Source organism: Acinonyx jubatus, chromosome E2 (genome assembly GCF_027475565.1).
Source record: "Acinonyx jubatus isolate Ajub_Pintada_27869175 chromosome E2, VMU_Ajub_asm_v1.0, whole genome shotgun sequence".
In the NCBI taxonomy this organism is placed as follows: Eukaryota; Metazoa; Chordata; class Mammalia; order Carnivora; family Felidae; genus Acinonyx; species Acinonyx jubatus.
Window position 1 is genome coordinate 5,035,083 of NC_069396.1, and position 25,455 is coordinate 5,060,537.

At 50.3% G+C, this 25,455-nt stretch overlaps 1 protein-coding gene across 1 annotated transcript in view; it reads right to left on the bottom strand.

Annotated features, from left to right (window-relative positions):
- The window catches only part of CDH13 (cadherin 13), a 1,023,179-nt gene that overhangs the window by 83,097 nt on the left and 914,627 nt on the right, over positions 1-25,455 (bottom strand). The window contains exons 9-10 of the mRNA XM_015083822.3: positions 17,993-18,175; positions 10,930-11,183 (exon numbers count right to left, since the gene is read on the bottom strand). Of these exons, the coding sequence (XP_014939308.2) occupies positions 10,930-11,183; positions 17,993-18,175 (437 nt within the window). The remainder of the gene's footprint in view (positions 1-10,929; positions 11,184-17,992; positions 18,176-25,455) is intronic.

Consider the following 25,455-nt stretch of genomic DNA (forward strand, 5'->3'; position numbering starts at 1 on the left):
CACCTGTTGTATGTAACTGCGGCTGGCTCACTTATTCTCAGGAGGCAGGCCTCATGTAGAACATGCCAGGCAGGGCCACCCCTGGGCCTCCTCACCTCTGGGGGAATCTCAAAGACTCGGGCGTTTAAATTTCATGTGGACGTGCATGACACCCAGACTTTTCTGTCTAGCCCAGACCCTGCCTGCTGTCCATCCCTGCTCCCTGTCTCTGCCTTAAACTCAGTACCATCAAAACCGAGTTCCTGGGGCGCCTGGGTGGCTCAGTCGGTTACGTGTCCGACTTCGGCTCAGGTCACGATCTCACGGTTCGGGATTTCGGGCGCCGTGTCAGGCTCTGTGCTGACAGCTCAGAGCCTGGAGCCTGCTTCAGGTTCTGTCTCCCTCTCTCTCTGCCCCTCCCCCACGCATTCTCTCTCTCTCTCTCTCTCTCTCTCTCTCTCTGTCTCTCTCTCTCAAAAATAGATGAACGGTAAACAAACAAAAAAACTGAGTTTCTGACACCTCCTCCGAGTCCCTTCCCTAGTGAGCCTGTCTGCTTCATAACCATCCACCCCATCTTCCAGTTGCTTAGGACAAAAACCTGGGCATCTGTGTGTGTGTGTGTGTGTGTGTGTGTGTGTGTGTGTGTGTGTGTGTGTCTCTCTCTCACACACGTGGTTGGTCCGCACATCCCGACTGCCATCACCTTCCAGACACATTCAGTAAGGCCTGCTTCTCACGGCACATACCGCCAACGCGAAGTCCAAAGCCGTGCCACCTCTCACCTACCTGGCTCATTGCAGGACCCTCCCCACTGGTCTTTGCCGTCTCCCTTTCCCACCACCCCTCCCCACTTACTGCTCTCTAAAACCACCATGGCTTAACTTCCTGTCTTATTCAGAGTAAAAGCTTTACCCCTGTGCACCTCTGATCTCCTCTCCCCACCTCACCCACTCGGCACCAGACCCAGTGATACCTCACCCCCTGTATCTCATACCTCCGCACATCCTGCCTCAGGGCCTTTGCACTTGTTGTCCCCCCTGCCCCTGGCTTGGACCACTCTTCCGCAGATACGTGCACGGCTCACCCCTGTTTCCTTCAGTTCATCGGCGAGTCCTTCCCTGGAATCTAGACTTTCAGACCTTCACTTCTTTCTCTGCCTTTTTTCTTTCTTTGCACGGACTGCCCACTACTATGCTATTCATTTTGCTCATTTGTTTTCCTGTTTGCTTCCTCTCCCCCTCTGCCACTGGCCTATAATCTTCATGACGACACATCTTTTTAACTGTTTGTGTTGCTGCTGTGTCCCCAGTGCCTAGAAAAGGGCTGACGTGTCGTAAGTGCTCGTCAGACACCTGTGGAATGAATGAATGATTCAACGATTGACGAGGTGGCTTATCCCAGCCCAACCCTAGTCCAGATCCAGAGGCCCCACTCCGCACAGGCACGCGAGGCTGTTCCGAGCCGGCTCTACGAGGTGTGATCTTCTCCTGAAACTCGCTGTTAGGATACACAAGGAACCCCCTGAATTAAACTATGTGGGAGGACGACAGTTTAGAGCCTCATCACTTGAAAATGCAAACTGGGAGCTGCTGTTGAAACACGCTTCTTGAATTAGCTACGTGGCTCGCTGTCTACGGTTATTTACCTGCGTTAGTACTAAGGTCGTGATGAGCCCTTCACGAGACCCCCCCTAGATGTGTTCGGGGGCTGCCTGGTGTTGGTGATTGACAGAGTGCACTCATAAAATAAGCCTGCTCCCGTCCATCCGGCTGACTTCTCTTGCCATCCTGAGACGTATGGCTTTCTCAATCAATATGATACGGGGAGCGTCTGCAGCAACGCTGGTCTATTGCAAACGCCTTTATTAAAATGAAAACAACAACAACAACAAAACACCCAGCTAAGCAGATTTAACAGCTTAGAAAACAGTGGGCAAGAAACCATATTAGCGTTTGTCAATATTTTGTATGTTGGCTATGAGAATTAATTTCTCAGGCAGGCAAGGATGACCGTCATAATTATATTCAAATATAACCAATTCAAAACCATGCTTTCAGTAATGAAAGTCTGGCCCGTGGCAGATTTAGAACAACCCGTGTAGACGGATGTTAAAAAGGCGGCTGGATTGTAAAATGACTTTTCCATTGTTTATCCAAATGGTCAGCTCTTTTCATGTCAACTGAATCGAGTGCCTCTAATTGAGGTTAATAATGAAAACCTTCCACCCCTGGATCATGATAAAAGCCAGAATTCTATTTTTAGCCGTGGAAGATGTTAAATCTTTAAAACTTCGGTTGTTTAATTTATTAGACCTTGTTTTCCATTGGCATCTTCATAACACAAAATCTGACCACTGAAAATAAGAGTCAGCTGTGCTAATACATTTACATAAATAATTAAAAACTCTACAGCGGAGTAGGCAATAAAATGTATTGCCACCATAAACTTCCAATGGAAGAACAACCCTTTAATTAAAAACTACAAAGGCGCCACTGTAAACAATTCATTTACATTTCAAGCTCTGTGTTTGTTGACTCAAGAAAAGAATCATTCATTAAACAAAACAAAACAGAAAGGACCTCACTCCAAATCCTGCTATCGAGGTCAGTAGCCACATTTAATTAAGATGAAGCGTTAATAATATATTTTAGTAGAGGGAGGCTCTTTGGTTAATTTCCCCAGGTAGAATTGTTATTATTTAGCCTTTAACTTCTGATTAAAATTTAACAGGTGGGAGTCACCCCAAATGAAACTCTTAAATCTGGCTTTGAAATCTGTTTTTTTTTTGGGGGCACCTGGGTGGCGCAGTCGGTTAAGCGTCCGAGTTCAGCCAGGTCACGATCTCGCGGTCCGTGAGTTCGAGCCCCGCGTCAGGCTCTGGGCGGATGGCTCGGAGCCTGGAGCCTGTTTCCGATTCTGTGTCTCCCTCTCTCTCTGCCCCTCCCCCGTTCATGCTCTGTCTCTCTCTGTCCCAAAAATAAATAAAAAACATTGAAAAAAAATTAAAAAAAATAATAAAACAAGGCCACGTGCAGATGCTGTCATGGGTGGTGGGCATTCGTCGATATCGGAAAGTGAATAACAATAATAATAATACCGATAAATGACGCCTGCTTACGCACAAACATGTTTATGCACAGACAGCTGCAATCCGGCTGCCACCAATCTGTGCCTGTTTACCGAGCTCGCCCATCTGCCTGGCCCTGGCCGGGCGGCGACCGTCTCAAAAATCTCCAGCCTCGAAGAATCTTCTCTGCCTGTGGTGGCCTCAGCCCAAGTCTTACCAAATACCCTGGAATGTACCCACCCTGCAAATACATTTTCTTCCTGTAGAACATTTGAAACGACGTTTCTGCTTTTGCTTTTGGCCTTATTTGGCGACCGGGAATAGTCTCATCTACAATCCCCTATGGTTTCTCTAGTGCACGCTCAGACATTCCTGCGAGGGGGCTCTACAGACGGCCTGCAAAGGTAAAGATGGGTTCGCTGATCGTAAATTTGAAAAGGTTGTCACGATGCTCTCGGCACTCGGTATTTGTTAATTTCAGCGTTGTTGTCTTCTTTTCAAATCGTGGAGACAACAGGCTAGATGTTCAGGTCCCTGGCACCTTGGCAGGTCCCTGGAGAATCTGAAGGTCCAGGTGCTGGGCCTGCAGTGCTTAATTCCGTAATGGTACTGAGACGTTGGGGGATTAGGGCGGGGATGACAGTAAAGCGCGAGAAAGATGGTGCTGAAGGTCTAGAGAGCCCGGGGAGTGCAGTCGCGAGGTCAGGGCCGCCTCTCTGGGCTCAGTGGGTGCCAGCAAAGCCCCCCGGGGCTCTCAGCAGGCCTCCGCACACCTCTGCCCGCTCTCCTCCCACAGAGCGGGGCTCAGAGGCTCCGCTTTCCCTATCAGCAACAAGGGAGATGAGAAAGGTCTCATTTACAGGGTTGTAGGAACTAAATGGCTTTGGTGGCGGTGCTTTGGGTGAACTTTTAGAGAACAACGCTAGGCGTTTTAGTCCCGGTACCATCGTTCCCAAGCACGTGTCTCAGGGGGCAGGGGGGTGGATGGTGGACATCTCTGCCAGTTGGGGCTGGCACCCAATTCCCAGGAGACGGAGGCAGGGGGGTAGCGGGCTTTCTGGGGAATTCAGGAATCTGTTGACAAGCGAGACCACAGTGATGCTCGGAAGCTCTTTCTCCCCAGCTAAGGACTGCTGGTTCTTGCTTCCCCAGGAAACCATTTATCTTCTGCCTTCCTTGCCCTCCTGCCCCCTTCCTTCTTTCCCAGGGAGGACATGCTCTTGCTCTCACGACTGCAAGTTCCCCAGAGGCTGTAGGCAGAGACCGTTTCTTGCACGAGTGAACACATGACAGCTAGAAGCGTCAGGGCCCCACTGGGCTCTTAATGAATACCGTTAAGCAAACTCAGTGAATGAATAAACGAACGAACGAAAGACTAGCTTTAATCCTTGTGCTTTTATCAAACTGTTGTTTTTCACAACACGCTTATCTATTATGTCGATTGTGTAAAAATCGAGTATCGTGGCACGTGATAACTTTTAAAGTTTACCCTGAGGGCGCCTGGGTAGCTCAGTGGGTTAAGCGTCCGACTTCAGCTCAGGTCACGATCTCATGGTTCGTGAGTTGGAGCCCCACGGTGGGTTCTGTGCTGACAGCTCAGAGCCCAGAGCCTGCTTCGGGTTCTGTGTCTCCCTCCCTCTCGACTCCTCCCCCACTCATGCTCTGTCTCTCTCTCAAAAGTAAACATTACAAAAGAAATTTAAAAATAATTCAGTTTATCCTGTGTTTTTTTTTTTTATTATGTAGAAAGTTTCAATATTCAAAGATTCTCGCGGTAGAAATGTCAGTTACCTCATGCTATCCACACTTCTTTTCTTCCTTCCTAAAGAATCCCAGTCTCCAAAGCTGTGTTCTTTCCAGCTAAATGACCCCCTGTCCTCGTGTCCCTTGCACTTAGGTGTGGTCACGTGACTAATCTTGGCCATTGAGATTTAAACAGAAATGGGGCTGACTTCCAGGAAATCTCCTTCAAAGACAGGAGACTCCCTTCTTTCCCTTTCTCCCATCTCACTGTCTGGAATGCAGATGCGAAAGCTGGTGCACTAGCAACCCTCACAGTCCACGAGGAAGGGGACGCCAACCTGGAGATGGTTGAATGGTGAGCAGGAAGGATCCTGGGCCCCTGACACCTTTGAGGAACTGCCATCCACACCCTGCACACTGCCATGGCTACTCTGGACTTAGGTGAGAAAGAGAAAATAGACTTCTATCTTCTCTGAGCCACTGTCATTTTGAATTTTCCTATTGTCTTCAGCGAGACTTAATCCTCACAGATACGGTGCCGCTCAACACACCCTCACAGAGCTCCCTGGATGAATGATCCTTTCCAAACACATGTTGAGCAGTGATAGGTCATTTCACATCCTTGGGGACAACGTTTCTCCTCCGCACACATCTCATATATTCAGCGTGTAGGCAAAAGTCCCTGCTGCAGAGTGGTTTACCGCAGCCCCTGGACAGGATGAGCCCTGTATGAAAGATGTTCAGAATTGGAATTGCTACTTGGTCGCCTCAGCAGAAATCCCTTGATTATGCAACACAGTGAAATAAGTCCTCTCAAGCCCTTCGAGAGGATCGGGCTGCTGGTTGCGTCCCCAGAGCAGCGAAATCAACAGACAGGATGCCGGGGTTAGTCCCTGCTATTCACGTCGCTGCTGGAGAATGTCGGGCAGTCATTCCCATATTAGCATAATCATCATTGAGCTGCTCCTTCTGACAGTAATTAGCCAATAGTTTCCGTTGCACAAGCCTGCTCCTCATTACAGACCCCAAAATGTCACGGAGAAATGTCTGGCTCCTGTCTCACGGACGTGGAGACAGGGTTCCCCCAGAAGGCAGGAGCATTGTCTGGAGGGGGCCGGGGTGGTGGGGAGAGAGGGGCTCTGTTTCAGAACACGTCAGTATCGACACGACCTGGGAGCAGAGGAGCTTTCTAATCATGACATCGATTCAAATCATAAGGGACAATATAAATTTTGGTATAAAAAACAAAGAAGTTTTTAGATGACAAAAGGCATTAACAATACGCATCCTTTGGCTCGAAGAACTTTCGAAAAATTCTTCAGGAAATTAATGATGCATTAGACAATTTAGCTATAAGCATGGCCACTGACCTTTTTAGAAAAATGATTGCATGCAACTGGAAACACTCTAAATATCCAGTAACAAGGAGATGAATGAATAAATGAGAACATCCATGTAATAGAATAAGACAATACTATCAAGCAATTAATAATAATGGCTGTGTCTTGACATGGAAAAGCTCTTCGCCATATACTGGGAAGGAGGCACAGAAGGTTCCAGAACAGGATGGGTGATGAGAGCCAATTCCGGTAATAAAAGCGGAAGCCCCCTCACACGTGACTGAGGGAGCTATACCCAAGTTGTTAAGAGGGTATTATAGGAGCTATTACGGATTCTTTATCATCTTCCTTATTCTTAACTGCCTTTTCAAAAGTCTCCTCCATGAACTATCTTAACTTTATAATAAGGATAAGAAGATACAAGTCATTAAAAAGAAGAATTTCATCTGTCACCAGCCCACTGATGTCCATTTTGATTTGGCTAAGAGCGCAATGCGACGGGCTTTTTAACAAGTCTTGATAACTCGGGCTTTTTAGTGAGAGTATTCACTCTGATGCCTGGACACCTCCTGTCTTTAGCGTTGCCGGCTTCTCAGAGATCAAGGCGCCTTTCACAGACTTTACTGTTCCCTGGTGTGATGAAAGCGTCCCTAGCGGGGGGCCAGCATTGCCAACGTGGGGCCGAGACAAGACACGCCTTGCATCATGGGAGACAGGATGCCAGCCAGGACGGGAATTAGTTAGAAGTTCCTAAGTTCTGTGGGGGTTGGGGGTGGGGAGGAGGTGTCCTGCTTTGAGGGCAAGGGAGCCTGCCCTCAGGGAAGAGGCCATGTGCCTGTCAAGGCTCCCAGTTCCTGGTGAGTCACTTGAGACGAAAGTAGGGTTTTTGGGGCGGGGTCACAGAGCATCTGGGAATGCAATATTGATAGAGATTCACCAAGTGGTGGCGGGGAGAGGCAGAGAAAGGAGGAGGAGGGGGAGGGAGGAGGGGGAGGAGGAGAGAGGGGAGGAAGGGGACGGGGCAGAACACCAGACAGCGGGGAGCGGATGAGAGAGACAGAGAGGCAGTGATGGGGTGGGTGCCAGGGAGAGGGAGGCAGAGACACAGAGAGGGAGACGAGGAAGGGACAGACAGAGCAAAGGATATACCAAGGGAGGCAGGCACAAACAGAGAGGGACACAGAGAGAAAGCTACACGGACACACACAGAGTCACACACACAGACAGGGGCACCTGCCACGAGCTGCATGGTGGCAGAACTCAAGGCAGTGGTTCTGACGGGATGGACACCCTCCGGGGCAGGACGGCTGGGACAGCATCTTATGTGCACCTCTGTCATCTGAACTCAGAGCGCTCCTTGAGATGAAGGGTTCCCTCCCTCTTCCCATGCCTGCTCCCCAAAGCATCACTAAGACAACAATAACAGGACCGCTCACAAGGTCACCGTGCCTTTTGCAGAATTTTGGGCAGCCAAGCGCGGGTCGTCAGAGACCTGGGTCCCAGCCTGGCTGGCCCCACCCTGCCGCCCTCCTCACCCCCTGCACACACAGCCCCTCAGGGACAGCGCTTCTCAGTGTGTTGGATCAAGGGCGGCAAGTAATTAACAGACCTCTTCTCCCAAAAGGCTCCTGTGACAATGGCTCAACCTGTCAGCGACACGGCTGTCCGTGCCTTGGATGAGCTCAGAACCAGCAGCAGGGGGGCCCGGTCAGTGCCAGGCTGAGAAACGGGGGGCACTTCTGGGCCACTGTGTGGCCCCAGCAGGAAGGGATGTGTGTGGGGAGTCTGGCCAGAGAGAGAAGCGTGTGAGACACACACACACACACACACACACACACACACACACACACACACATTTACTTTGCTTCAAGGCTGGAAGAGGGGTTTCTCCAGACACTGCTCAGCTCAATTTGTAAATGCTAGAACTCTTAGGCAAACCAGCCACAGAGAGACACCTCAGTGGTATTTCCTGAGGGGACTCAAAAGTTGGACTTGGTCACAGTGACTCTGTGGGTCCTGATGACACAGCATCCGTTCTCATCTCCTGGGAAGAGCCCCCTGAACTCCTTTGGTGGTCGTGATGGGACCTGGGGCCCACGGTGGGGACACTCTACCCCCCTGCTGTTCTGTGGGGCTCAGAGATGGGCCGTGTGTCCAACTGGGCTCTGTGAGACCCAAGCCTGGCCCTGGGCTTGAACTTTCGATTGGGAAGCATGCCGCTGGGGCCGAGGACCGGCACTGCTCGTCTCCTTACAGACGTGGCTGAGGATGTGGCCGACCGCAGGGGACAGCAGAGCCAAAAGATGCAAAAAGGACATGCTCTGAGCACCTGCGTTCTCATGCTGAGTCCCCGCGTCCCCATCAATTGAGGCCGCCTTGGGCTAGGCCACTCCGAGGACGGTCCTGGCAACTCATGACATGGGTCATATCTGTAGTGACGGACGGTAGAAACACGAAGCTCTTCAGAGCGTTCCAAACTTGTGCGTTTTCCCTCGAGCCTCCCCTCCAGTGATCAACACACGGCTTTCTCCACTGACGTCCCGCCCGTGGTAGAACGGGGGACGCCTGTACCCTGTTCCAGTGGCTCGTACCCTGGTCTTGATACGTCTCTGGGGCTTGGCTCTTGCCAGTACCCCCTCCCTCTGCAGACCAGAATCCCGTCCCTCCCTCAATCTGCTGGACCTGCTCTCTGGGGTCTGGCCCACCTTCCCAGTTCCACGTTCCATCCACAGGATGGGACCTCCTTCCTCCCTCCCCGTCAGCCGCCCACAAGTGAGAGCATCATCTCCGTGGACCGTCAGGCGCCCTGAGTCGGGAGGCTCCTGACTGCAGCTCAGGCAACATCCCCCTGTCCCCCGGCCCGTGAGCCCCTGCGGGTGAGGGGCACAGGCCGTGGGAAATGGCGGGAGGTGGTTCATTCTCCCTGTGAGGTCGGGCTGTGCCAACCCATCATTTCCCATCCCCTAGAGACTCTGCAATGCCCGAGTTCCTGTGCTATCTCGGGCCTGTTTTTTTTTTTTTTTTAATGTTAATTATTTGTGTGACAGAGACAGAGACAGAGTACTCGTGGGGGAGGGGCAGAGAGAGAGGGAGACACAGAATCCGAAGCAGGTGCCAGGCTCCAAGCTGTTCCGCACAGAGCCCCATGGTGGGGCTCGAACCCACGAACCGCGAGATCATGACCTGAGCCGAGGTAGGATGCTTAACGACTGAGCCACCCAGGTGCCCCTCGGGCCTCGTTCTAAACATGTTCAATAAGCCCTCCACCAGCAGATTCCTCCTTTTGCCTAAGTCAGCCAGAGCTGGTCTCAAACAAAGAACCTGGACAGGCCCAGCTCTCTGTCACCGCATCTGTCCCCCCAACCCCACCAAGTTACCACTTTCAAGACTGGCAACATCCCAAGTCACGCAGCAAGGGCAGAGCCCTGGGTTCAGGAACATCAAGCCCGTGGAAGTTCGCTCTCTCCCCCACACAGAGTCCCCTCTTCTGCTCCTGCTGTAGAAATACACAGTGACAGGAAAGCTTCCCTAAAGACATCCTAAATTTGTACATTGGCCTGCTTCCCCACCTAAGGACTTAAGGAAAGCTTCCTCTTTGATATTTAAATTGCATCTTTCCTCTGCCAGGTACCCAGCAGGAAAAGGAGAAAGAGAGAGAAAAAAGAGGGCGATTTCAGAGTCACGTTATTATAGGATTTGGTACAGTTCGCACCTTTATCTAGTTCATCTGGCATTTCAGAAAGTTTTGTTGTGAAAATAAATCCCCTTTTGGGATTGGAAACTAACGCGAGCCGCTCGTCTGCCAGCTCGCTCCGCGGTAAAGTGGCTGTGTGGAGACCCGGACGCGTTTCCAGGTGTTTCAAATCAGGAAAATACGACGCGTGTTTATTAGAAGTGCATCTAGTACTTGATTCTCTGTTCCTCCTACGAGAAGAAGATTAGATTTTGGAAAAGAAAGATTAATACCTTTCTTGTGCGGAGACGAGCGGGCGTCTGGACCTGCATGTCGATTTCAGCTTGCCGCGAAACACGGTACCAACGAGAGCAGCCGGTCAAGCCTAGTACCCTAAGTAACGATCATTTAATTAAATCTTGTCACGACAACACCTTCTTTCTAAGCAGCGGACAGAGCTCAAGAAACGAAGACGGAAATTTTGAAGACGATTTTTTGTTGTTGTTTGTTTGGCTTGCCATTTATCTGTCGGAAACCTAACCCGAACGTTCCCTTTCTAAGTACCGGCAATGTCTGCTCCCCCCGCTCTGACGCTTCCGAGTCCACGGCACTGAGCAGAGAGCACGGACTTTGCAGACCGTCCTGTTTCTAGTCTGATTCCTCTGCTACTAGGCTGGGCAGCCTCGGGCTAGGTACTGAACCTCTCTGAATTCGCAATACCCTTATCTGTGTGTGGAGTCAGCCAGTGCTGACTTCCAAAGTCATGGTGGCGAGACGATGGGTCGAGTGTCTGAGAGGCAGGGGGGGCCAGACGTGGTGGCTCCTTTTTCTTTTTTTCAGAGCCTCTGCTTGGCACTGGCAGACCCCTCTGGCCATTTGGCAACACTGCCCGGAGGCCACCCTCCTCCCCGCCGTCAGGTGTGGAGGCAGCATCCCTGGAGAGTCAGCCTGGTCCTGACACGATCGGCCAGGAGCTCTTCAGCGTGCCCTGTGCCTCCCACTCGCCCAGATCACTAACAAATTTACCGTAAGGCTAGTTTGCTCCGGACAGCCAGGCCTGCATCCGGAAAAGAAACGCAACTCCTGCCTGCCTCCGCCCTCCGGTTAGGGAGCCGCTCACCCACCTGATGGTTTGATGTTGCAGGGAATCTGGGTCCGTGGCATTCACGGTCAGGAGCACGCTGCCCACAGAGATGTTCTCCTGCCTGGTCACCATCATGGGGTCCGGGTAGAAAACCGGACCCTCGTTGACATCCAGGACAGTGATGTGGACGGTGGCCGTGGAGCTGGGGCCATAGGAGACGTCGGGTACGAGCGGGTCCTCGTTTTCCACTTTGATCAGCAGGGTGTGAAAGGCGGAGATCTCGTAGTCCAGAGGCTGGAAAGCAGGGGGAGGAGGCTGAGCATGTGAATCTGCTACAAGGGCAGGCGCCTTTGCACCAAGCACTCTGACATCCCACGGGCCGGGGTGGATGTTTAGGGACGGGTCCAGGATTTGTGGGCCAACCTTCATGCAATTTGGGGTCCCCCTTAAGAAAAGGAATACGAAGCACACAGATACAAGAATCGGGATGGAAGGTGTTTGTTTGTTTTTTTTTAGATGAAGAAATAAATGACAACACATTACGTGAGCCCCAGAGACCTGGGGTCCCCCGTTGCGATCTCTTTAGGCGACGCCCTGGCCACGCTGACACTAAAAGGCTTCCTACCTGTGACCTGTAGCCACAAGACGCCGCCACTCGGAGGGGGTTGGGGGCATGAACGACTCAAGCCTAAGCTTTGCCAGCTTCGGGGCAGCCCTGCCTCTGTTACCATGGGAGATAGAATGGAAAAGTCCCCAAGTCCCATTTGCACCGTTTCCCTCTCACTCGCCGCAAGGTCTGAGGCTGGGGTCTCTACAGCTCTCTGGCACAGGCACGCTTCCCGGGACGGCGACTCGTAGGGAAAAGGGCTGGAGAGGATTGGAAACACGTGGGGTTAAGCCTCTGGGCCCTTCCCCACCTGAGGGCATTTGAAAATGTGTGTGTGTGTGTGGGGTGGGGGGGGATTTTCAATTGTCACCATGACTTGGGGGCTCAGTGGCCACATACTGGGCGGAGGCAGTGATGACCAGACACACGGCCATGCCAGGGACCGTCCAACATGATGGTGGACTGTTCTGGCCCCAGGGTCACTGAGATGGGGTCCACCGAGGTGAGTTTGCAAAGGGGTCTGGTAGTACCCGCCTCTCCCAGCTGCTGTGCAGAGGAAATCAGATCATGTCAAAGAAGCCCCACTGTAGACACTATTCATAAGGTGGTCCTGCCCATCACAGAATGTGCCAGATGACAGTCACTTGGCCACTCCCTTCCCAAACCACTAGATGATGTAGGAGTGACATTTCCTGTCCCTGGGGGTGCGTGGGGAGACGTTTAGGTCTGATGAGGGCACGTTATTTATTTCAAGTTATTTCCCTAATGTTTCGTGGGAGAATGAGTAGCCAACTCCTCAGACCCCTGACATATGGATACTCCTGCTGTGAGGACAGGACCAAAGCGGGTGCACGGAGTTGATTCACACTCGACTAGAAGGAAGCAAATGACCTCCCAGGTTGTAAGGGCCACGGGAAGTGGGGGCAGAGCCCCACAGGGGCGAGAGCTGGGATTGAAACCCGCTGGGTGAGCTGGACTGACTTGTGGTAACCTTCCGTAACGATCGCAGCCAACACGCACACAGTGCTCCCCACACGCGCAGAAGTGCACGCACGCGCACACGGGCGCGCACACGCACACGCAGAGGAAAGGCTGACGTGCTGACGCAGGAGTGCTTCCTGATTGTAACGGGGCAGGACGCCCCCAACCCCCCCAACCCCCCCAGCCCCCCCCCCCCCCACCTGTAACAACTCCCAGAGGGACCTTCCGAGTTAACAGATACAAAGCTCTTGGCACCTAGGAGCTACCCAGGCGTTATTTGGTCCCATCCGGGTAACACAAGAATACTTCACCGCTCCGTCCCTTTCTAACTTCTGTCCATCCCGCGTGACGCGCTAAATACGCAACCTCAGGGAAGTCCATTTCCAACAGGGGCCAGGGGATCGCCATGCTGGGAACACAAGTCATTCATCCCAACTAGGACACCGAAGAGGGGGAAGACTTTGGCGCGCTGGGTCGGGACCACCCTGCACTCGGCGCTCTGAGCAGGGCTGACGGGAGGAGCTCTGTCTCCGGGAGCCTCCTTTCCCCACCCCAGTGCAGGGCAGACCGAGGGGGGTGCACCTCAGGGCCAGAGGGCTTCTCTCACACCAGCTCTGGCTCCTGGCAGCACAGCTTGCTTCTGGAGGTCAAGTTAACTAGCACACGGACATGTGTGAAATCCGAAATCTAGCCCGACAGAATTTTCCACCACGATGAAAACGTCACCAGGCGGGGGTGTCTTTGGTTTGTTAGCTTCGGAGGGCTCCTCACAGCAGAATCTGGGCCTGGGTTTGAGGGCCCCCCGAGCCACCTGCAGCAGGATGGAGTGGGGCAGACCAGGCGGGAGGGAAGATCGGAATCTCCGGTGGAGGTGGCCTGGATTATTTACGCACGGCCTTTGAACAGTACGGCTGGAGTGTGTGTTTCTCTATGTGTGTGTATTCATGTTGGATAAGTATATGGGTGCCTTTAGCATTAACCATGTATACACATGGATTTACATATTCGATGTATTTATGTTAGATGTGCATGTATGTTTCTGTCAGAGATGTGTGTGTGTGTGTGTGTGTGTGTGTGTGAGAGAGAGAGAGAGAGAGCTATCTCTATTTGGGTTCCCCGAGACTCCAGCTGAGTCTGGAAGCAGAGCCTGAGGCAGGGGTTCTGAGTATGATGGACTGGCGTACCTTCTCAGAAGAGAGGGAACGAGCCAGGACGTGGTCCCCGCTGAAGCCCAGCTCCAGCCCAGTGCCACGGGGGTCCTGGTGCTTTCACTGCACCAGTAGGTCAGCCCCATCTCAAGGCAGGGGCTGGTCGTTTGCACCCCCCTGCCCCTGAGAGCAGGCCCAGGCGGCAGGCTCTCTCCAGCTGGCAGGGCCTAACCTTCCTGGCTGGGGGGGGGCTCCCCTTTTGGTAAGGGCAGTTCTGCTGGGCAGCAGAGGCTAGGACGGTGATCTGCCAGCACTCGAGGCTCTGGAGTGGCAGCCGCGACTTCGTAAGGGAGTCTGGTGGGTGCCTCAGTTTCCCAGGGCGGCCGTACCAAAGGACTGGGTGGCTTAAGACGACAGAAATCCACTGTCTCCCAGTTCTGGAGACCAGGAGTGCAGAGTCCAATGCGAGCAGGGCCATGCTCGCTCGGAAAGCTCTAGGGGAGCCTGCCTCGTCCCTGTGCTGCTCCCTTTCTCTGCCTCTGCTATCGCACGGCCTTCTCCCCTGGGTGTATCTGCCCTCACATGGCCGACTTCTTACAGGAACACGGTCATGCTGGCCTAGGGCACCCCCCCCCCCCACCACCACTCGACCATGACCTCATCTTCGCTAATCACATCTGCAGTGACTGCTTCCAGAGAAGGCCACCTTCACAGGGTCTGAGGATTAGGACTCCAAAATAGCTCTTCTTTGGGGGCATAATTTGACCCATAACAGTGGGGCACCTAGAGCCCTCTGACCCTCATAATATATATATTTGATCTTTACCCCCACGCGTCCCTATTTGCCGTGACATTATTTATCCCTTACTGTGCACCTGCCTGTGCCTGGAGTGCCCTGTGTGCATCACCTCACCCAAGCCTCACTTTACCTCGTGATAGTGGGTGTTTTTATTCCCATTTTGTAGATGAGGGAACAGACTCAGAGAGGTTGAATAACTCAGTTAAAGTCACACAGCACATAAGTGGCACAGAGGGATGTTTTGGCCCCGGAAGCCTGACGAGAAAATCGGAGCCAATAATAAACCGCTGTTTGTACCAAGTGTGATGCTGACGGGGACCTGGTCCTCTGCTCTACTCTGGGCCGATTTATTCACACTGGGATGGAACGCAGCTTCATAGGTGTGCAAGGGACACCTTCGCTCCCCAGTACAGAGGGGTGCAGGTCAAGGTCTGGCCCTGGTGCTCGGTCACCATTGGGCCCGTGGGCTACTGCACGCTTGTCCCTGCCCTTCCCGGAATCTTGGCCTGGTAAGCACTGGAGCAAGGGACCCTGGGAGAGGCTAGGGAGCTGCGGTGTGTTTCCCACAGACCTTGGTCTGGAGCCGCCAGGGTAAGAAGAAGCTGGTAAGATGGCCACGAAGAAAAAGATGGGAGGCCCTGCTCGCCAGCCCGTCTCCAAGTACGTCCCCAGGCCGACATGCCCTGGGCAGAACACTGGCCTTCGAGGGGTGGAGACGGGAACAGTGCCACGGAGGCAGGGCAGAGGGGCAGTGAGTCGCATGCTGCCTTTCTGCAGGGCAGTGCCCTTGCTCGCTCACCCCACCTGCCCTGTGCGGAATTAGGCTGTAGTGATTCCATTTGCGCGTTCCCCGGGCCAGGCCGCTGGGGAGCTGGCAAAACGTGGGTCTCTGCTCTCGTACCCTGCCCTGGGTCATGCTGGAGTAAGAAACCCTCCTTTGTCTCGGGCATGTGACCTCATTAATGTGATTTGTCTGGTGCAGGGTCTCTGTGTCAGGGATGGGAGGAAATTGAAAACACTTCCAATAAAGTTACAGAGATTCGATTCAATTAATATTTCATTGAGGGTCCAGAGTGGGTGTGGATCAGTGTCCTGCGGGGTTTAAAGGCTGGAAAAGCCATCCCACACGGCGGGGGGGGGGGGGGTGCGGGGGGTGGGGGGAGGTAAAGAACCTGGGGTTTGTTGTCTGATAGAGGGAGGATTTGGAAGTGATCTTACAGTGACTTTTAAGCCTATTATCACTTTGGGGATCAAGGCTTTCTGGCTGTTTCCTTCCCCTCTGAGGACAAAAGAGAAAACAGGCTTAAAATACAGGGTGGATTATATTCAGCCAAAAGGGTAACTCTCTGACAGTTTTGGAATAGGTTTACAAAGCAGCTAAGAGCATTCCTGACCAGAAGCTTTTACAAGGAGACAGGTTCTTGCTTTCCGGAACTGTTAGGATTTGGTCCTTCAGGGAGGTAGGATTCCCCTGGGAACCACACAGTCCTGAAATTTCTGCTGGTTCCTCCGTATGTGGACTGCCAACTTGTTAGGGCGGGACTGCTCATGGCTGGTTGCCCAAAGACCACCCCCCACCCCCTCCCTGGTGCTCCCCTCCCCATCTCTTCCTGCAGAAGCCCCAAAGGCCAGATTTAGATTGCAGAGCCTTCCCTGCAGCTGAGGGTGGGCATATGTTATCTGGGCAATGAAACATCATGGGAAGTTGCCTGGTCAACCAGTGGAAAAGATATTTTCTTCCCTGAAGGCGGCGGCGGGGGGGGGGGGGGTGGCACTTGAGAGTTCTCTCTCTCTCTCTCTTTCTTGCCTGGCTGTCTCCTTGCTTCCAGCCTTAGAACACAGCAGCAGGAAGATGTGCTACCTGGAACTTTGGCAGCCATTTTATGACCATGAGGAAAAAGCCAGAGGCATCTGCTGTGCCCCCTGATGGCTCTCTGACACCTTGAGCTGCCAGTCAATCCTAGATTGGCCTACCTTCATCTAGTTATGGAAATCATTAAATTCTCTTTAGTGTTTAAGCCGCTATCAGCCTGGTATGTTGGTACTTGACCTGAAGGCATTTTTAACTCGTGCACTGGCGGGAACAAGGCCAGGCCTGCCTGCAGAAAGCTGCCCGGGGGCTTTGACCTTGGTGGACTGAGAAGCAGAGAGAGTCCAAGGCCCTTTGGAGGAATTCACGGGGCAGGCAGCCGGAGGGAGGCGGAGTCTCCATCCCAATTCTGAAGCAAAGGAAGTCCACTCACTGGTCCAACTGAGGCCCAGAGGGAGCCCCAGGTGTCGCGGAATCTGCAGGTGGAAACTCGCCCTCCGCAGTGGTCATCTGCGAGGCTGGGCTCGGTGAACACCTCCCTCCCTCACATGGTGACCCAGCAGGTGTGGTGTGGGCCCAGGAACCTGGGTCGGGACTAGCATCCTTGGCGATGCTTCTGCGTGCTAACGTTTCAGACTCAGCAGCGAGGGCCCGTGTGGGAAGGTGTGGAGGGGAGGACGCGCCTTCGCGACTCTGGTTCTCTTGCATTTTCTGTCCCTCCAGCTGCAGCAAACAGAACGGGGACGGCTGTGCTGTTCCAGGATTTATGACGGGGATGCATATTCACCCAAATGCTGTCTTCCAGCCGCAGGTTCGGAAGATTGTCCGACGGCTTGTATAGACCCAGGCTAGCCGCAGAGCACAGGCAGAGGCTGCGTGAGTTTGGGACTTTCACGACTTGTGAAAGTGCACGGGTGGGTGCACTGGGAGGGCAGTGCCAGGATCTCCGAACAACTCCGCCCGTGCCTGTGTTACTAGAAACCAGTCCTGCCAACTTCAGCCTCGTGAAACTGATTTTAGTGCTCCGGCCGCCAGAACTGTAAGAGAATGTGAGTGTGTGTTGCCCTACATCACCAAGTTTGTGGCCATTTGTTAAAGCAGCCCCAGGACACTTGCACAGGTGCTAAGGGTCTGTCACCCTTTATCTCCTGTTTTTAAGTGAATAACTGAGATTGTGCTAAGGAAAGACCAAGAAGAAATGTAATGATCTCGCTCTCTCTCTGTTTTTTTTTTTTTTAGAGAGAGAGAGAGAGAGAGAGAGCGAGAGCACATGTGCCAGCAAGGGAGAGGGGCAGAGGGAGAGAGAGAGAATTCTAAGCAGGCTCCACGCTCAGCACGGGGCTCCATCCCACGACCCTGGGATCATGACCTGAGCCAAAATCAAGAGTCGGACGCTCGACCAACCGAGCCACTCAGGCGTCCTGTAATGATCCACAGTTTTGATCACAGATCTTTAAAAAACCTTCACATATCCCATTTTTGCATATCTTTGATAATTCACGATCAGATGTGTGGAGAATCTCATTTAAAAATTAAGTTTGGGATTTTTTTGAAGGTTACACGTAAGTTTGAGTTTCCTAGAACCCGTAAAACAGCTTGGTTTCGTGGCTGTGAGGATACAAGGTCACCCTTAAGCTGTGAGCCCCTTTTTCTGTTTTCAATTCCAAAAGGAGGAGAGCAGGGCTGACTTCTCCTTGACCTTCCCCAGCAGGGAGGCCCTCCGCCTGGTGGAGGGAAGGAGCCCGGAAGCGCCCTTACTTTGACGACGGACAGCATGCCCTCGTTGGTCTGAGGGTTGGTGTGGATTTCGAAGCTCTGCCCAGGGTTTCCGTTGATGATGGTGTAGACAGCCCTCCATGCGCCCGTGGTGGGGTCGTCCTTGTCTTCCACTGTCAGGTTGACGATAACCCCCACGGCTCCTTCCTCGACGGTGGCTTGAAACTGCAAACAGAGCAGATGGTTACTGTCACTCTTTGGAAAGAACAGCAAAGACCCTTTGCGGGGCTCGTACCGTGGGCCCGGTAGTGGGTACGTTACCCGCATCACCTCATTTCACAGTAAACAATAATGCAGGCAGGTCACGGAGCTGTGCTGAGCTGGCAGATGGTCCGCTCCCTCCCTCTGCCTTCCTTGTACTTAGGTGAGGCCACGAGACTGCCTTCTCCCCTACTGGATGTGGCCAGATGTGACGTTTGCCAGCTGGGGGCAGCGGTCTCTTCTCTGTGCCTCTCTCCTGCCCTCTATCGGAACCCAGGCAACCACAGGACCCCAGGGCAGGGTACGGCTACGGGGGGAGGAGCGTGGGTCCTGAGTCCCCACAAGGAGAAGAACACCGTCCTGGGAGCTGTTGTTGAAGGAGAGACAGACGTCTATGGAGGTTGAGCCTTCATGCAATTCTGTCTGCCTCTGCTCTTGCAGCGTCATCTACCCCAAACCACAAGGTAACCAAGGTAACCGGGGAGCCAGTGTGTGTTTCCCTGGCGTGTGGAGGGACTAGAACTGGAGGCCCCCCCCCCCCCCCCGTGTCGGACTCCACAGCCTCTGCTCAACCGCACCATCTCCTCGAAGGAAGAAAGTCCCACTCCTTCCCCATGACTTAAACAAAACAAAACAAAACCAAACGTTTTCTACGGAAACTTATAAATCAGTTGTTTGAAGCCTTGTTGTACCTGTGTTTTTATTGTAATACATCTCACATACTTGTTGCAAGTAGGTGTGGTGGAAATAAATCAATAAATGAAAAATCAGCTTTCCCAGAGAGAGAGAATTTCACGAGCTATCATTAGCACATTCCTTCGAGCTGGAAGCATAAAGTATTGTTTTGGTGCTTACCTCTGACACACTACACGTGAATAGTAATCTGTTTGCAAATATTTTACAGACAAGTAATACCAATAAGCTGACAACAAGAAGAAATATCTTGGAATTTCAATTAGTAGCCAAGTGAATCTAGAGACAGTGAGACAGTGTCAGAAAGCCCTTGTGTTCAGAGAAAAGTAATTTGAGAGATGAGGTTTCAGAAGCGGTGGCTGATTAATTGACTTGCAAATCATTAATCATAAGCCTTAATCTTGATGCCTTGGGGGGGGATGGGGCGGGGACGCGAACTAATTTGTCTACCACACCTCAGCAAACCCGGGTGGGCTGTTTCCTTTTCTCTGAAAGGGACAATGGGAAATTCTTGGAACATGATGGCAGGATGGAAAGTGGCCAGAGCAGGGAGGTCTGGAAGACGCTGTCACATGGATACGGCTCCGGGAGACAAGGAAGTTGACCTGATTTCTGTCTAAGGAGGCTCTTCCTTCTATCTTTCCCTCCTTCTCACAAAAATCATGGAATTCCTAAGCGTAAGCCTAGATAGATGGTTTTCAGCTGTTTGCACATTAGAATCTTTTCAGGGGCGTTTTGTTTTGTTTTTAACTAACCAGGCTCTATTCCAATTCAGTGGGTTTGGGGTAAAGTCTGAGATTCTGTACTTTCTTAACCTGTCCAGATCATTCTTTTTTTTTTTTTTTTTTTTTTTTTAAGTTTATTTATCTACTTAGAGAGAGAGAAAGAGAGAGAGAGAGACAGAGAGAGAGAGAGAGAGAGAATCCCAAGCAGGCTCCATGCTGTCAGTACATAACCTGCTGTGGGGTTATGAGATCTCATGAATCATGAGATCATGACCTGAGCTAAAACCAAGAGGCAGATGCTTAACCGACTGAGCCACCCAGCTGCCCCTGTCCAGATAATTTTAGTATGCAATTTGGGTTGAGAGAAGCATGATAGAGTCCAAGGTCAAGAACGTTCAGATATGGGTGAAGAAATAGGCACAGAGAAGCAAGGGAAGCCCAGAGTCATTCAGTGAACCAAAGGTCAAGTCCGCGTCTCGTGGATTCCTGTAAACGCTGCTTTTAACAAGTTCTATTACTCAAGACCCGCATCACTTAGGTCCGTCCTTCACCCCTGCTGGGGTCCAGAGCCCGATGACCGGTTCTCTGTCCCTACTGATCACATCAGACCTCAGCTCATAACCTGTCCTTGTGTCTTTTCTGACACTGGCACCTTAGGACCCCAGGTGGGCAATTATGCAGGCACACGGAGCGCTGAGACCAGAGGATGCTGGGAACCATCCATCCTGTAGAAATGCTGCTACATCCAGCACAGAGGTGAGAAGCTGCTTTGTCAAAGCAGATGAGGTTCACGTTGCTGAGATGAACACCTAGGACAGATCACGATTTGAGGGGGCTGGAGGCCCTATGTGGTCTGCCTTGTCTCCCCCCGACCCCTCACATGATGCCAGGTACAGAGAGGGGACACAGTAAGCATTTGTTGAATGAATCGGTGGTCTTAAATATAGGCAGTAGGTCTTAAATATAGGCATCAAAGGCGAGGGCAGAGGAAATATGAGAGATGTGGCTAGCCAGGAGCCGTAAGAGGGACTGGCTTGTTGACTGATGCTTGATTCTGCTACTTGCTTGATGTTCCAGAAGGGTAGGGATGGACCGATCTCTTTTGTTCTCCAGGACATCTCTAGCACGGCGGCATCACAACTTTTGTCGATCTTAGGTACTTTCACCTTCGTTGGTCCCTCCCGCCATAATAGATTTTCGTGGGCTTAAATTTTTTTTTTTATGTGAGGGAAAAAACCAAAATTTTCTTTGACTCTGAAAGTTCTTTTTTCCTTATGATTTGAGGATGCCGTGTCGATAGTAACTGTTGGATGACTCAGCCCTGATCCCCAGTACATAGCACAGTACTGGATGCATGAAGATCTGATGGATGGACAGATGGATCTTAAAATTGATATTTAGGCCATGTCTAAGTGGGAAAAACCTGTGCCGATTTCCCCCATGACACTTCTTTTTTAATGTCTGGAGCACATACCATAGGGGATGGCATAAAACACCCTTTTAGTGTGCGAGCCAATGTCTCCAAATGGAATAAGGTGGTATTATTACAGGAATTCTCACAGTGTGTACTGTGGCCCTAATATATCCTTAGATTTAGCAATATGTCCACAGCTACATTTACCTACCATCCATCCACCCCTCTATCATCCACCCATCATTTTCCATCTATTCTCCATCCATCCTCCATCCATGTATCCATCCATTTATCTTCCTTCCATCCATCCATCATCTACCCATCCATTCTCCATCCCTCCATTTATCCATCTATCCATCTATCCATCCACCCCTCCATTTACCCATCCATCCACCCACCAATCCATCCATCCATCCATCCACCCACCAATCCATCCATCCATCCATCCATCCATCCATCCATCCATCCACCCACCAATCCATCCATCCATCCATCCATCCATCCATCCACCCACCAATCCATCCATCCATCCATCCATCCATCCATCCATCCATCCACCCACCCACCTATCCATCCATCCATCCATCCATCCATCCATCCATCCATCCACCCACCAATCCATCCATCCATCCATCCATCCATCCATCCATCCATCCATCCACCCACCAATCCATCCATCCATCCATCCATCCATCCATCCATCCATCCATCCACCCACCAATCCATCCATCCATCCATCCATCCATCCATCCATCCATCCACCCACCAATCCATCCATCCATCCATCCATCCATCCATCCACCCACCCACCCACCTATCCATCCATCCATCCATCCATCCATCCATCCATCCATCCACCCACCCACCCACCCACCCATCCATTTGTCCATCATTCTCTATCCATTTGGCCATCTATTGCTCTTCCAGACAGACATCCAGCCAACAGATATTTGGCAAATGTATGCCAGGCATGATATAGTCTTAAATTCTAGGCATACACTACAAAATAAGACAGACATGGTATATGTCTGGTAATAAACCTATGTTCAATATTAGGAAAAAAAGTAACACTGAGCCTGTAGCTTGAAAGGGGGCTGGTGAGAGGGAGTGGGTACCTGACCCAGTCTGTGGAGGGTCGTTAGGGAGGGATTGCCTGAGAACAGAAAGCAGAGGAGGAGTTAGGAGGGTGAAAGGAGAGAGAGTGGCCCTGGCATCTGGAACAGCAGGGGCAGAGGCCAGTGGCAGGGGGAACATGCGCATTTGCAGAAGGGAGGGAAGGTGGGTGTGTCTGGAGTGGGGGAGACTGAGAGAACTGTGTCCCACTGGACTTCAGAGAAGGACAGATTCAGATCATGCAAGGCTTCGGGGGCCAAGGAAAGGCACTGGAATTTACCGTGAAAGCCAAGCCGAGCCTAGTCAAGGAACTGGATTGTGCTTAAGTCTACCCCTGAGAGAATTCAGAAAAAAAAAAAATCTTTAAATATAGAAAACATTCAACACCATTATTACAGTTTTTGTTAAGACCATTATCTGATTCTTGCATAAACTACAAAGTCAGTTTCCTTGAGCATCCATTGAGAAACTCATTATTGCTTAATTAAATACTCATTCTATTAATTCTATTCAATGTTTTAACCCCATTATATAATTCAAGATGGAAAATTAAATAGATTAAAATGAAAGAGTACCATTTTATATTTCTATAGCAATGCTCACTTTGCGATTTAAAAACAGACAGACAGACATTAATTTAGCACACCAGAGCAGGAGGAATTATTGATTGTAACATTACTTCCCCTAATTGGAAAAAAAAATAGATAAAGTCACTTTTCTGTTAAACTGTGTGGCAAATCAAATACCAGATGCAAAATGTATTTTTACGCAATCAATGCGGGTGACTGGCTTGGGACATAGTGAGGCTCATTAGCTCTCTCCCTTCTATTCGGAACTGAGTATTTCATTCTGCTTTCTTTGATGACATGCGGGGAGTTTTGTGACGGACGTTTAGGAAGAGAATGCCTGGACTTTCCACAAAGGTCATCCATCACCAGGGGGAAGAGAGCCTTCTGTTTTATTTTACATGAAGACTAAATGCTCTTCCTCATAGAGCAAGTGGCTGGTTTTAGATTAAGGTTAACCCAAAGATGGAAATAATAATGAGCAGAGTAGAAAGCCACAGGTGGGGAAGAGGTGACAGGGCATGACTTCAAGGGACTGGACATCTGCGAGCTTGCCTGCCTGACGATTGGAGTCCAGGTTCACGAACTGTCAACCATGACGTTTCATGGATGGTGAACTTGAAAAGTCGAGATGTCGTCATTTGGGTCCTGGCTTTGGGAAATTAACGGCTAAGATCCCAGAATATTTGATAAACTTAAATTTCTACTGGGAGGTTAACAGTGTGAGGGAGAGATCATCAGAAATTTAACATGCAAACAATTTTATGAGTCTATATTTACATAAAGGATAGAACTCATTGGTAAAATCTAATCTCTTGCTAATAGCCTAATGGGTAGAAACTGTGATTGCTAGAAATAAGATAATATATTTAAGAACCTTGGCACATTGCCTGGCATGGAGTAAGGAATCAGAATTTGTTAGTGAGGATGGGATGATTTGGGATTTTGTTTTGTATCCTATGAAATTCTTACTAATAAATTGGAGAATATGGTTTAAACCCCTGTGACTCTCTGTGCTCATCAGGGTCTGGCTTTTAATGGATAATCTATGTTGATATCTTCTTTCCCTGCATTGGTGTGGAAAAGCTGTCCTTTCAGTTAGGAGCGTTTGACACTCACATACTTGCGTATCCCTGGTTTGCTCTAACAACAGACCCTTTATTGCCAAGGCAAATGATGTTAGCCTATAGCTGTATTAGAATGTATAGCTGTATTACGTATCTGGTTTCCTTCTACCTAGGATTCGGATTCACCCCAGGATGGAAAAATGCAAGAAATATTTATTTAGTAAAATATTTACTTGGTAAATATCTATCTATCTATCTATCTATCTATCTATCTATCTATCTATCTAGTAAATATTCCTGAAGTGTCACCAGGTACAGGAAATAGAGCAGTAAATGAAAGGGACACTCTTCCCTCCCCTGGGGGGCTTACAGCTCAGTAGATTGACACATTCGCTCCCAGTCACCCCCTTTATATGTTTTGCTCACTAGTGACATCTCCAGACATTTTGTTTTCTACCATTTCTCCACTGTCGTATATCCAAGCCTGCATGTGTGGTCAGTTATTCATGCTTTCATGTTTGGACATGATTTAGTTTCCAGCTAATGGCCATTTCAATAATGGTGCTGGACCCTTGGATACTGGATATCCATGTGGAGAAAACATGAATATCCACACCTACCTGACATCATACACAAAATGTGAAAGGTAAAATAATAGAAGTTTTAGAAGGAAACATAGGAGGACGTTAAAAAAATATTTTTTAATGTTTATTTTTTGAGAGACAAAGAGAGACAGAGCATGATCCCAAGGGGGAGGGGCAGAGAGAGAGGGAGTCGCAGAATCCGAAGCAGGCTCCAGGCTCCGAGCTGTCAGCACAGAGCCTGACACGGGGCTCGAACTCACAAACTGTGAGACCACGACCTGAGCTGAAGTCGGACGCTTACTTGACTGAGTCACCCAGGAGCCCCCATAGGAGGACATTTTAATTCAGCTTATGGCTAATGCTTATGTGTACTTTATACATATGTGATATAATATGTAAAATATTTAAAATATATAAAATACAAAAATACAAAATGTAATTATGTGTGTGAAGTTCACATAATAAAACATATCTAATATTTAAAAAGAACATATAAACAAGAACCTATATTATTTAAATAAAAATTCTAATAAGCATACAGAGTTCTAAATAAAGTTCTTCTGTATTAAAAAATTTTTTTTAAATGTTTATTTATTTGAGACAGAGGGAGAGAGAAGTGTGAGTGGGGGAGGGTCAGAAAAAGAGAGAGGGAGACACAGAATCTGAAACAGGCTCCAAGCTCTGAGCTGTCAGCACAGAGCTTGATGTGGGGCTCAAACTCTGACCTGTGAGATCATGACCTCAGCTGAAGTTGGACACTTAACTGGCTGAGCCAGCCAGGCGCCCCTCATTAGAAGCCTTTATGTCTAAGAAGTGATTAACAACAGAGGCCCACAAGGGACTCTGAAGGTCTTTGGCTAGAAACCATCAGCTAGCCCATAAGACAACACCACCTACTGAATCTTTTCCTAGCCATGTCCTAATAGAACATGCATAGACAGGCCCCCAAATGACTGTAGAACCAAGATGGGAGAAGAATATTCGGGAAACCACCAGACCATAATGGCTTCAGACATTGGCAAGCCTCTTTGACTCTTGTCTCTATCTGGTTAAAATTCTGTAATCTCTAAATACCCCTTTCT